At 44.3% G+C, this 12,638-nt stretch overlaps 1 protein-coding gene across 1 annotated transcript in view; it reads left to right on the top strand.

Annotated features, from left to right (window-relative positions):
* Positions 1-11,208, top strand: part of LOC116716738 (transient receptor potential cation channel subfamily M member 1-like) — a 30,410-nt gene extending 19,202 nt beyond the window's left edge. Inside the window, exons 20-28 of the mRNA XM_032557560.1 lie at positions 278-406; positions 481-732; positions 994-1,186; positions 2,625-2,645; positions 5,158-5,302; positions 5,456-5,658; positions 9,067-9,199; positions 9,288-9,646; positions 10,660-11,208. Coding sequence (XP_032413451.1) covers positions 278-406; positions 481-732; positions 994-1,186; positions 2,625-2,645; positions 5,158-5,302; positions 5,456-5,658; positions 9,067-9,199; positions 9,288-9,646; positions 10,660-11,132 — 1,908 coding nt within the window. The 3' untranslated portion in view covers positions 11,133-11,208. The remainder of the gene's footprint in view (positions 1-277; positions 407-480; positions 733-993; positions 1,187-2,624; positions 2,646-5,157; positions 5,303-5,455; positions 5,659-9,066; positions 9,200-9,287; positions 9,647-10,659) is intronic.
* Positions 11,209-12,638: the final 1,430 nt, after the last annotated feature.

Genomic DNA, 12,638 nt, shown 5'->3' with positions numbered 1-12,638 from the left:
GTGGAGCTACTTCTTCTCACTAAAAGGAATCAGGTTCATCGAGGATTTGACTAAGGTGCCACTTGGGTTTTCACAAACATCCTGGTGAACTCCAAACTCACTGGATGGACCAAATATGCCTTGTGTCATGTTTTAGAGGAGACTATGTCTGATGGGTGGACAACTTTATGTCTGTAACTGTCTGAAGATTGTTATTCATACTGCTGGTCAATTTCTTTTCCCAGATTTGACCCTCATGTCATGTCAGAGTCACCTAAACTGAAACTCTGTGTTCCAGATCTCATACCTGGTGTACCTCATGCTCTATAACTACATCATCCTGGTGAAGATGGAACGCTGGCCCTCTCTGCAGGAGTGGATAGTCATCTCCTACATTATCACCCTGGGGCTGGAGAAAGTCAGACAGGTGGGGGTTTCTCAGTGAGATCATGACCACTGTGTTTCTTTGGCTGAGAACCCTGACAGTCTTTCTGCTGTTAGATCCTCATGTCAGAGCCAGGGAAGCTGAAACAGAAGGTCAGTGTGTGGTTGGAGGACTACTGGAACATCACTGACCTGGTGGCCATCTCTGTCTTCCTGCTTGGCCTCCTGCTGCGGCTCCAGGGCGAGCCCTCCATGGGCTATGGACGAGTCATCTACTGTGTTGACATCATCTTCTGGTACATCCGTGTCCTTGACATCTTTGGAGTCAACAAGTACCTGGGCCCCTACGTCATGATGATCGGCAAGATGGTAGGGAGCCAGGTGGATGTGATGTGTACCTTTAACCAAGGCTCTGACACCACACAGTGGACTGAGAAGTCTTTCAGAAAACCCCAGAGGGCTGTTGATTAAGATTGATTTCAAAGATTACAGGAAGACGTGGATTCTTGGAGGGAACTAGGCTTTAGCACAGAACTATAGCATCACAAAGTTCTAAATAAAGTCGGAATTTTGAATTTGTAGCTTTAAATTTCTCAAGTTTTTTGTCGTCCGTCTCCTGCGTGTCTCCAGATGATTGACATGCTGTACTTCGTAGTCATCATGCTGGTGGTGTTGATGAGTTTTGGGGTGGCTCGGCAGGCCATCCTCCATCCGGATGAGGAACCCACATGGCGCCTGGCCAGGAACATCTTCTACATGCCGTACTGGATGATCTACGGAGAAGTGTTTGCAGACTCCATAGACCGTAAGACTAGCGTCCATAGTAAGCCATCTGTTAATCTCCCCTCAGTCTCCCCCATCCTGGTCATGTGGTCCCTTCCTTTCCTGACCTCCAGTCTCTGTTTCCATCTTGGTCTTCATTGTCTCCCACCTGCGCTTCATGTTGCTTCTGTCCATAAAGACTTCTCTCCACCTCCTCTTTTCCGACGCTCACCTCATCTTCTCACTCGTCCTCACCGTTCTGCTCCTCTGCACAGCAGGGGGCAGCAGCAACTCAAACACGGCTGCTGTATTCAGATAAGAACCAGCATGGATTTTCTATACCTGCAATTGAATTTCACCTGTTTGTAAAGTAAACTTGAAATACCTTTTATTGTTTAAACTTAGAAAGTTTCTGGAGAACTTTCTAAATAAATATTTCCAACAGCATCAGAAGAACAAAGTCTTTGATTCAAAATCAGAAAATTCAGTTCAACAAAATGACGACACTGAAGACTGATCTAGCATTAAAGTTACATCACACACACACCCACACACACCCCAACACACACGCAACTATAAAATAATAATGACAACACTGGGCGACGTCAGGAAGGGACAGGAATGGATCCACTGGATCTACTGGACTCAGTAGATCCAGTAGATCCACTCACTGGATCCATTGGACCTGGTTTTCAGGAGCAGCAGCTCTGGAGGGAATAGGTCAGAGGTCAATGCTCAGAGTGGCTCTAAACAGAACTGGAAGGAAATAGAAGCCCGACCTGATGGTTCCGCTGGTAAAACGGACCCGGCAGAACCTTCCAAACGTTTCTAGTCAGTTATCTGTCATGATTTGTGGACCGAAATGCAGAAGTGATGGATTTGAGTTAATTTGGTATTTTTATGTAGAAATGATGAAAAAATAATCTTAGAAAAGAAAAATGAAAACCAGAGCTGAACAAACCAGTGAGGAGGACAGGTGAACGCTGGAGCGAGCTGATTGGCTAACAGGTTGCAGGTGAGGAGAGAGAGAGAGAATGGCACGAAGGGCGAGTAAACAAACAAAATGAACCTCACTGTAACAAAGAATAACTAGACATAAAGAATAAACCATCTAAAGTACCAAAGAGCGTAAACAAGCTGATCTAATCACAGAATAAGAGACTAAAGAACAAAGAGCAACAAAAAATCCAGATTATGAACCCAAACAAGCCCAGATTATCCACCAGCTGGTTTCAGCTAAAATCAGCTCAATCTGTCTGCAGAGCTTCAAACCTCAACAACTTTTCCTTCCTCATCTGATCACAAAGTTCTCCAGAAATATTTAGCAGCTGAAGATGTTCTTGATGTTGATGCAAACATGGACAGCAGGTGGCAGCGTTGCCTCATTTTCACCTGGAAGACACTTTGATCTAAACTGGTTTGTTAAGATGTGACTTGTTATTGTTTGTCTCAGATTAATGCTGCGTTTCTTCTGCCTCTCCTCTGCTGCTGATGGACAGTTTATGCCATGGAAATTAACCGTAAGCAAATATGAACATTTCTGCCGTTTTCTGTCAAACTGTGGCCAAAGCTTCTCAGTCCAGTCTGATTCACTCTTTGTTTCATGTAATCAGCTTGTTCCAGACAATTTATGCTGATCAAACACAGGCTTTTCAAAATAAGAGCATATTTCTGACCTACTCCATTCTTGTAGATGATCGGCTTTGAAGTTAATTTTCATACTCCGGTTCTGCAGAACCAAACATTACACAACAACCATATTTTTCTAATTCAAGTTTGTCACAAATAGAAATTTTTATTCACACCAAATTATAAACAGAATTGAATATTACAGAAAAGACATTTAAGTGGGAGAAAATCTGAAATCCAAAGAGTTAATGTTGTCAGGTTTCTTGATAGGTGGAAGGTCTTTGGTTCAAATCCTAGTTGGGCCAACATTAGTGTTGGGACTTCACTAATGTTACTTCAGGATAATTTCATATTAATAGTTCTTGTGGGTGAAGTTCACCCACAAATTTGAATCATGGCTATTAATGCAGTTTGTATAGTAGAAAAAAAAATTCTATACTTTTATAAAATAGAGAAATCCATCCATCCCTCTTCTTCCGTTTATCCGGGGTCGGGTCGCGGGGTCAGCAGCTTCAGAAGCTTCAGAAGCGAGGCCCAGACTTCCCTCTTCCCAGCCTCTTGTTCCAGCTCCTATGGGGGAATCTGAAAAACAGCCCAGGAACATCGTCCCTCCAGCGTGTCCTGGGTTTTCCCCTCCTCCTGGTGGGACCTGGACTCCTCACCAGGGAGGCGTCCAGGAGGCATCCTGACCAGATGCCCCTCAACTGGCTCCTCTCGATGTGAAGGAGCAGCGGCTCTACTCTGAGTTCCTCCGGGATGACTGAGCTTCTCTCTCTAAGGGAGAGCCCAGACACCTTATGGAGAAAACCCATTTCGGCCGCTTGTATCCGCGATCTGGTTCTTTCGGTCATGACCCAAAGCTCATGACCATAGATGAGGGTGGGAACGTAGATCGACCGGTAAATCGAGAGCTTCGCTTTTTGGCTCAGCTCTCTCTTCACCACGACGGACCGGTACAGCGCGGCTTGACGGCAGACGCTGCGCCAATCCGCCTGTCAATCTCCCGCTCCCTTCTTCCCTCATTCGTGAACAAGATCCCGAGATACTTGAACTCCTCCACTTGGGGCAGGACACCCCCCCCGACCCGGAGAAGGCACTCTACCCTTTTCCGGCTCAAGACCATGATGGCCTCGGATTTGGAGGCACTGATCCCCATCCCGGCCGCTTCACACTCGGCTGCGAACCGCTCCAGTGAGAGCTGCAGATCACGACCCGATGAAGCCAGAAGGACCACATCGTCTGCAAAAAGCAGAGATGAGATCCTAAGGCCACCAAATCGGATCCCCTCAACACCTTGGCTGCGCCTAGAAATTCTGTCCATGAAAGTGATGAACAGAATCGGTGACAAAGGGCAGCCCTGGCGGTAAAGAGTGTTGGTAATGTACTGCTTCCCCCTTGTGAGATGCCTGGCTCCAGGGTGGGATCCCGGTGACCCGGGCGAGGGAACACTGAACCCATGACTCTCATAAGGGGTCTTGAGGCTGCGCTCTGTCTGGTTCCTCTCCTAGGACCTGACTGCCTTGGGTGACCTTACCAGGGTCATGAAGCCCCAGACAGCAGAGCTCCTAGGGTCACTGGGACACTGAAACCCCTCCACCACAATAATGTGGCAGCCAATGGAGGGTTAAATATACAAATATAGATGTTAAATATTCCTAGTGTTAATTGTATTAACATTTTAGTGCTATTTTCAAAATAGAAACAAAATGTAACAAACAGTTGAGAGAAAAGTTAACCTGAGTTTCTTTGGCAGAAACAAAAATTGTTGTCATAATAATTGAGTCCAGCAGTGATCAGTTATGGTGAGGTAACCGTATGCAGGAGGAAGGTGGCCCTCCTCATCCTCCTGCATCAGAGCCGCCATGACACCTGACCAAAACGGACCCAAAGGCCCTTACATGTATTTTATTTATTCACCAATTAAATAAATCTAATTTTACATTAAATTCTTTAGTAACAGCTTCTGCCGTGTGTGAAGATCATCATAAGCAAGCAAAGAGTTTTGTTCTGGTAAAGAACTGTTCAAAGGAATCAGGTTGTCAACATCTATCTGGGTGGAGTTTGTTCTCCCTTTTCATGTGGGGATTTTCTCCAGGTACTCTGACTTCCTTCTAGCTCAAAGTTACATGGAGGCTTTAAATAGTCTCAGACTTTTGCCTCTGGTCCTGGGAAGCCTGAAGGAACACCCACGGCACCATGCAGGGGGCTAATAACTGTAGAAAGAACGATGCTAGCTGAGAAGGTGAGTCCAAAGAGAAGTCAGGTGACTGATGGTTCTGATGAGAACAAGCAGAACCAGGCAACGTTCCTGATGACAGATCGGCCTTCAGCTGTAGGGAATCTCCAGTCCATCCATGAAGACTGTAGAGGAACTGGCACTGACGTATCCGTCTGTGTTTTCAGCTCCATGTGGAGACAACATGTATGATGAAGATGGGAAGAAGCTTCCTCCATGTATTCCTGGAGCCTGGCTGACCCCGGCCATCATGGCGTGTTACCTGCTGGTGGCCAACATCCTCCTGGTCAACCTGCTCATCGCCGTCTTCAAGTTAGTTCACACTTCAACAGGATCTACAGACAGATCAGTTCCTGGTTTTCAGCAGAACGCTGCTTTCAGTCAGACCAGATGCTTTTATATGGAGCAGAAATATGTCCGACGCATTTCCAGACACTGCTGCTATCGCAACCGTCTCTTCCACAGCAACACCTTCTTTGAGGTGAAGTCCATCTCCAACCAGGTGTGGAAGTTCCAGCGGTACCAGCTGATCATGACCTTCCACGACCGCCCCATCCTGCCGCCGCCCCTCATCGTCTTCCCCCACATCTACATCGCCCTGAAGAGGCTGTGCTGCACCTGCAGGCGAAAGCCGGAGGGGGAGCGGGACGACCGCGCGCGCCGGCTCCGTAAGAACCACTGGGGACCTGAAGGTCGTCAGACCTGAGAAAACACAATAATTTAATCAGCTGCTGGTAGAGAAAGCGTGGCTGCAGACTCAGACGCTGGCCCAGGAACACAGAACCACTAATAAATCAATTCACATAGCATAGCTAGTGAGTTTATAGAAAGATGGATAAATTCCTCACCAGCAGTAAGAGCAGCAACACATCAACACGGTTTTACTCAAACGTCCAAGAAAGGAGTCAAGATTTGAAATGATGCAGAGAAAAATATGGTTGATTCTGTTAATTTAAAGACTAAAATAAAAAATTAAAAGACATGAAAAACACAAAATAACAAAAATATTTACATGCTAAAACTGTAAGTATGCGCATAAACACGTGTTGCTGTTGTGTACAAGAGAAAACAGCCGACAGGAGGGAGAGTGCAGGACAGCGACAGTCCGGCTCCTGTAGCGCCTCCCAGAGGCCAGTAGGGTGAAGAGTCTGTGTAAGAGCCAGTTAATGGGGAATTCATATAGAATAATAATTTAGATTAAAAATGTATAAATATGCTTAATTTAATTTTAAGAAATTCATGATGAGTATATTTTCTGGAATGTATAACTTAGTTAATATAAAGGGATACTTTTATTGTGAAAAGTAATTTTGGTTTCCACTACGTAATGCATAACATTAATATTGCCCGTGTGCACGTTTGAGGTCAGATTGCAGTTGGATACGGTGGAAGCAACACAATTTTTTGACCGATCTGTACCGAGCCTTTCATTTCTTCTGTAAGTTGGAGTTCTTTAAGTAAACATCATAAAAGAAGACTTGGTTTCAGTCGAGTGATTCAAATATTGGTTGTTAGACAAACTGCAAAGGTGGTACAACGAACCTTTGGGACGCAGAGTGACACTACAGTCTGTGTGACTGGAATCTTATTGCCTTATCTTTTCCAGATCAACTGTATTAAAAGTAAAACTCATGAAACAGTTTCTGCTTGTTCATCAGGCCCAGCTGATGGAGAATAAAAGCAGCTTTAGAATCAGGAGGTGAACTGAGTCTCTGGTTTCAACATTTCTTCTTTGAATCCAGAAACTGTCAGGATCTTTCAGTTTGTTTCAGGTTTTCTTTGTGTTCTGTAGTTCTATTAGTTCTGCCTTGAACCAGTTTTACTTCAGTTCCTCCTTAGTGATTCTAGTTATGTTTATTACTTGTTTCTAGTCCTTTTCTTAGTTACGCCAGTTTTCTTATGTCTCCTTATTTTTGGTAGAGTAATTTCCTAGTTAGCTTGTCAGCCTGTTAGCTCAACCCAGGACTTTGTTCAGCATTCACCCTCCAGTACTTCGGCATCTCATTCTCAGTTCCTCCTTGCTGGTTCATCCTGTTTAATCCAGTTTAATTCCATTATTACTTCCTTGTTCTCTCTGCTGTCTTTTTGCTTCCTGGTTAAAGTGTTTTAAAGAGGCTTATGTGTTCAGCCTCTGACCCTTCAGTTGCTGTCAAATGCTCCACTGCTTTGTCTCAGTTTGAACCTGTTACTTTGTCTTTAATACATGAGACTGTAGGTCATCTTAAGGCCTCAGGTTCTGCAGCTGACATTTTACCCCCACGACTTTTTAAAGAGGTTCTTCCTGTTTTAGGGATTTCTATTACGGCTATTATAAATAGTAGCCTGATCACTGGTGTGGTTCCAAAACCTTTTAAACAGGCATCAGTTCAACCGCTGATCAAAAAACCTGGCTTAGACCCTTTTCTGTTATCTAATTTTAGGCCTATTTCAAAGCTTCCATTTATGTCTAAAATTTTAGAGAAAGTTGTTTATAATCAATTAAAGGCCTATCTCGATGTACATAATATTCTTGAGGATTTTCAGTCTGGTTTTAAAACTTTACACAGCACCGAATCTGCATTGTTGAGGGTGTTTAATGATATCCTTTTGGCTACTGATGCTGGAGATCCAGTGATTTTAGTTCTTTTAGATTTGACTGCAGCCTTTGACACGGTGGACCATGATGTTTTACTTTCCCGTTTAGAGCATTATGTAGGTCTCAAAGGCACAGTCTTAGTGTGGCTTAGGTCGTATTTGACGGATAGGTCTTTCTGTGTTGACATAGATGATTTTAGATCATCGTCTGCTCCTTTATTGTGTGGAGTACCGCAGGGCTCGATACTTGGACCTCTTTTGTTTTCTTTATATTTGCTTCCCCTTGGGTCAATATTTAGGAAACATAATATTGCTTTTCATTGCTATGCGGATGATACACAAATTTATGTGCCTCTCAATCGTAAGGGAGTCAATACAGTACCAATTTTAATGGAGTGCCTTGATGACATAAAAACTTGGATGGCTCTGAATTTTTTGAATTTTAATGAAAGAAAGACAGAAGTTATTATTTTTGACCCTGGTACTACCTGCAAGTCCACTCCTGTGGATTTGGGTCCGCTATCACAGTACGTAAAGCCATTTGTTACAAATCTGGGCTTTGTAATGGACGCAAATTTTAAGTTGGATAAACAAATCAGTGCCGTTGTGAAAACGAGCTTTTTCCATTTGAGGCGGCTTGCTAAGATTAGGAATATTGTACCAGTGGATTATTTTGAAATATTAATCCATGCTTTTATCACAACACGACTGGATTACTGTAACTCCTTATATGTGGGTGTCAGCCAGTCTTCTTTGTCCCGTCTTCAGCTGGTCCAGAATGCGGCTGCTCGGCTCTTAACTGGATCGCGGAAGAGAGAACATGTTACCCCGATTTTATATTCTCTGCACTGGCTGCCGGTACATTTCAGAGTGCATTTTAAGATTCTTTTATTTGTATTTAAATCTTTAAATGGCCTTGCTCCCTCCTATCTCTCTGAGCTGCTACATATACGCTGTCCTCCTCGAGCTCTTAGATCAGCGAGCCAAATGAACCTGGAGGTGCCGAGGACTTCCAGGAGGCAGAGAGGAGACAGGGCGTTTGCTGTTGCAGCTCCCAAACTTTGGAATTCCTTACCTATGTTGGTAAAACAGGCCCCCTCTATAGCAATTTTTAAATCTGCTCTTAAGACTTACCTTTTTTGGTTGGCCTTTGATTCAGTTTGAGATGCTGCTTTTCTGTATTTATCTGGGTATGTTTATGTATTATATAGAGTGTTTTACGTCACTGCATTGTAGGTTTTTATGTGTTTGAATTTTGATTTTTATTTGTTTAATCTTGTGATTGTACAGCACTTTGGTCAGTGGTACTGTTTTAAAGTGCTATATAAATAAACTTGCCTTGCCTTGCCTTTTTTGTTCTTCTCTGGCTCCCTGCGTTCCCTGTAATTATTTTTAAGCTTTGATTTTTCTTTTTCATTAAATCTACAACTTCATCGCAACATCTGATCCTCTGCATGACAGTAACAGTTTGTAAAAACCAGATTTCTGTTTTGCTTCGTCAGAGCTGGTTCTGAACGCAGAAGAGATAAAGAGTCTGTACGAGTTCGAGGAGCAATGTGTGGAGGAATACTTTAGAGAGAAAGAAGACGAGAAGCAGTCCTCCAACAACGAGCGAATCAGAGTCACAACTGAGAGGTGACCTCTGACCTTCAGTACAGCAGTAGCTCTGAGCTGATAGTTGACCTTTGACCCCTCAGCTGCTGACCGTCTCTGGGCGTTGCAGGGTGGAGAACATGGCAATGCGGCTGGAGGAGGTGAACGAGCGGCAGCGCTCCATGAAGGCGTCGCTGCAGACGGTGGACCTGCGCCTGGCCCAGTTGGAGGATTTCTCCGGCCGGATGATGAACGCTCTGGAGAAGCTGGCCGGAGTGGACCGGGCCGAGCTGGTCCGGTCTCGCTCCGGGGGCTTGTCGGTGTTCGAGCCGCCCGGCCCAATGCGGCGCAGCAGCGTCGGCAGTGTCGACGGCTGCAGCCTGTACCGGTACCAGCTGGACCACGACGACCAGACGGATGCCGAGGAGAGGAGAGTCCGTCTGAGTCCAGAGAGAGAAACGGCGAATTCCACGGGAGCAAAAACAGCAGGTACGGAAACATGACGATGCCACATTTATGGATTTATTTAGGCCTCCACAGAACAGCTGGACAAAAAGATCTAAACAAAACAAAACAAAGAGTTGATACATAAAATGATAAAAACTAAAATGGTGAATGGACTGAACTTCTACAATGCTTTCAAATCATTTTGACCACTGAAAGTTCTTTACTCTAGAGTCACATTCGATACACAGATCGGTGAACAGCCTGGGGCTCAGCAGCACATCAGCATGTAACAGGATAAAGCAGGAATTGAACCAACAACCTTCCAATCACAAGGCAACTGCTCTACACACACAAGGTTCTTAAAGAGAAAATCAGAGAAACTAAAAGTCCAAGCAACAAGGAATCATCAGGTGTCACTGTTGCTATGGGATACACAGCTTGGTGTGTTCCCAATTCCTCCCGGTTCCCCCTGGTTTTTACTGAATTTGGTTAACTAGCCCTAACCCCTTGGTTCCCCCATTCCTCTCGGTTCCCCCCGGTTCCCCCTGTTCCTCTCAGTTTCCCCCTTTACTCTGCGGTTCCCCTGTTCCCCCCTATCCTCCCCGTTCCCCATGGTTCCCCCCAGTACCCCTGGTGCCCCCGTTACCCCCGTTACCCTGCGGATCCCCCTTGTTTCTCACGGCACTTGACTGGTTTTACTGAATTTGGTTCCAGATCCCAGTTTTTATCGTTTAGTGCTAAATCTACCTGCAGAGTTCCTTATGGGTTCCAGGACTCAGATTCTTGTCTTACAACAGGAAATGATTTAATTTGCTCTCCACTGTTGCCACATGCATATTCAGGAGGAAGCTAGCATTGCTCAGCTAATGTTTGACCACCAGGCATCATAAACTGAATTTCTCTCCTTTATATTTAGACTTGGATTAAAACAGTTATTAAAATCTGTGACTAGATGTGATTTCTGAAACAGTTTGTGTTTTGGCCAGAAGGTGGCGCTGGTTCTGAGTTTCTGTATCAATGAGGAACCCGGTCTGAACGCCTTCTTCTGGTTTCAGGCGATCTCGTCTCCAGTCTGAGGGACAGGACACAGTCTCTGTCCAATGTGGGCATCTTGATCTCGCCGTGTGGCCCCGCCTCTCCTCTTCGTCACGGCAACCCGGCGGACGCCGACGGTCTGGCCCAGAGGAGCCGGCTGCAGGCCGTGTCCTCTGGGCCCCTGGACAAGGCGATGCAGTATTTATTGTCTCCAGATGCCCAACAGGGGGCGCTCCACAGCCCACCCCCCCCCACGATGAAGGGCGATGATGAAGAGGAGGGAGCCAGTCCTCCGGCTCCTGAACCAGATGCTGATGAAGAGGAGCTGCTGGTGGATGAAGATAGGAAGTACCCGAGCCTTCGATCCAAAAGTTTCAGCAGTAACCAGGTGACGAAGAGGACGAAGAGGTGTGAGGAAGAGGAGAAGCCCCGCCCCTCCAGCAGCGTCACAGACCTGGTGTCAGTGTTCAGACGGAATCAGAACCAGAACTAGAACCAGAACCAGAACCAGAGGGTCTTTGGCCTCTTGGGTTCTGGAGGTTTTTCAAATTCTGCTTTTTTTCCCAGAGTAAAAAAAATGTTAGTTTCTGCAGCAAAACAGGAAGTTACAGAAAAACGGAGCGTTGACTAAATCAGGTGTTGGTTGGGGCCACTGGTCTGGAGCACTGGGAGCACTGGGAGCCAGTTTGCTAACGGACACTTGTTCTCTGGATGTTGAAGAGACGGTTTGTTGGAGAACATGAGTGTAGTCAGCATCTGACATGAAGTAGGAAGTAGCCAGAGAAATCTCAGGTGAACAGTGATGGAGGAAACAGGAAGTGATGCAGACTAAATTTAGAACATTTTACATTCAAACTTTAAATTTGAAATACATAAAATACACCAGCAGTGATCAACTGGGATAAGACTAAAATTTTCACTAACTTATACTGGTTACTTTTGGAGAAGTTTTTCATTTATCTTTATTGTTCAGCGTGAAAATCTGTTTGCTCATCATGTCTGTTCACATTTTATTAATAAATCATAGATTTATGTGATGGCCAGTTTGATTATTTCTCTGCATCAAATTTAAAAAGTCATGAAAAGTAAAGATTGTTTAGAAGCTCAATGTTCAGAGAAGAGTTATTGCAATACCTTGTCTGGCCACAAGAGGGCACAGCATCAATCAGCTGTGGAACCTGCTAATGTGTGACGGTCGGGTTTCACCAGGAGAGTTATGGCTAAAACTGATGAGCAATATTCTAAGTTATTGTCGATTTCTGACTAAAACATCCTTAAATAAACCTCTTTACACAGTAGCAAAAGCATTCACATCCCGGGGAACTTTTCATAGACATAAAAATATTTCATTGGACTTTTATGTGAAACACAAAGTGGTTTATTATTGGCAAGCCCAAAGAAAATTACACAATTCAAAATATTTTTGCAAATAAACTTTAAAACAGTACTCAGCCCCCATTTCTCTGAGGTCAGACATCTAATCTGAGCTTCAGCTGTTTGGCAAAGAGTCACTAGATGATGAGAGAGACAAACCCTAAAGACTAGCAGCTGCAATTACAGCAACAGGTGGTTCCACATTGACTCAGGGAGCTGAATACTTGTGCACACCACACCTTTGAGTTTTTTACTTTAAAAAATGTTTTGAATCGTGTAACTCTTTATTCAGATCATCTACCGCTTTGTGTTGGTTTTTCACATTAAATTCCAGTGAAATTTATGTTTGTGGCTGTTTGTGATAAAATCTGGAAAAGTTCAAGGGGTATGAATACTTTTTACAAGCCTGCATATTAAAGAAACATGTAGAAACTATTTATGGTTCAGAATATAATCCAACTGTTAAAATATGAAACGCCATGCCTTACTAAGCTATGACTTAGTAGCACTGATAACAAATATTAATCTTCCAAACTGCTTCTGTTGACCAAAAACTCTTAATCTGGAAGGTGTTATGAAGGGTTCTAGTTTCTTTACCCACATAGAGAACAGATAATCAGGTGAA

The sequence above is a fragment of the Xiphophorus hellerii genome, unplaced genomic scaffold, assembly GCF_003331165.1.
Source record: "Xiphophorus hellerii strain 12219 unplaced genomic scaffold, Xiphophorus_hellerii-4.1 PGA_scaffold_85__1_contigs__length_250000, whole genome shotgun sequence".
Taxonomy (NCBI): Eukaryota; Metazoa; Chordata; class Actinopteri; order Cyprinodontiformes; family Poeciliidae; genus Xiphophorus; species Xiphophorus hellerii.
Note: the sequence above shows the minus strand (reverse complement) of the source record. Positions and strands in the feature narration are given on the sequence as shown.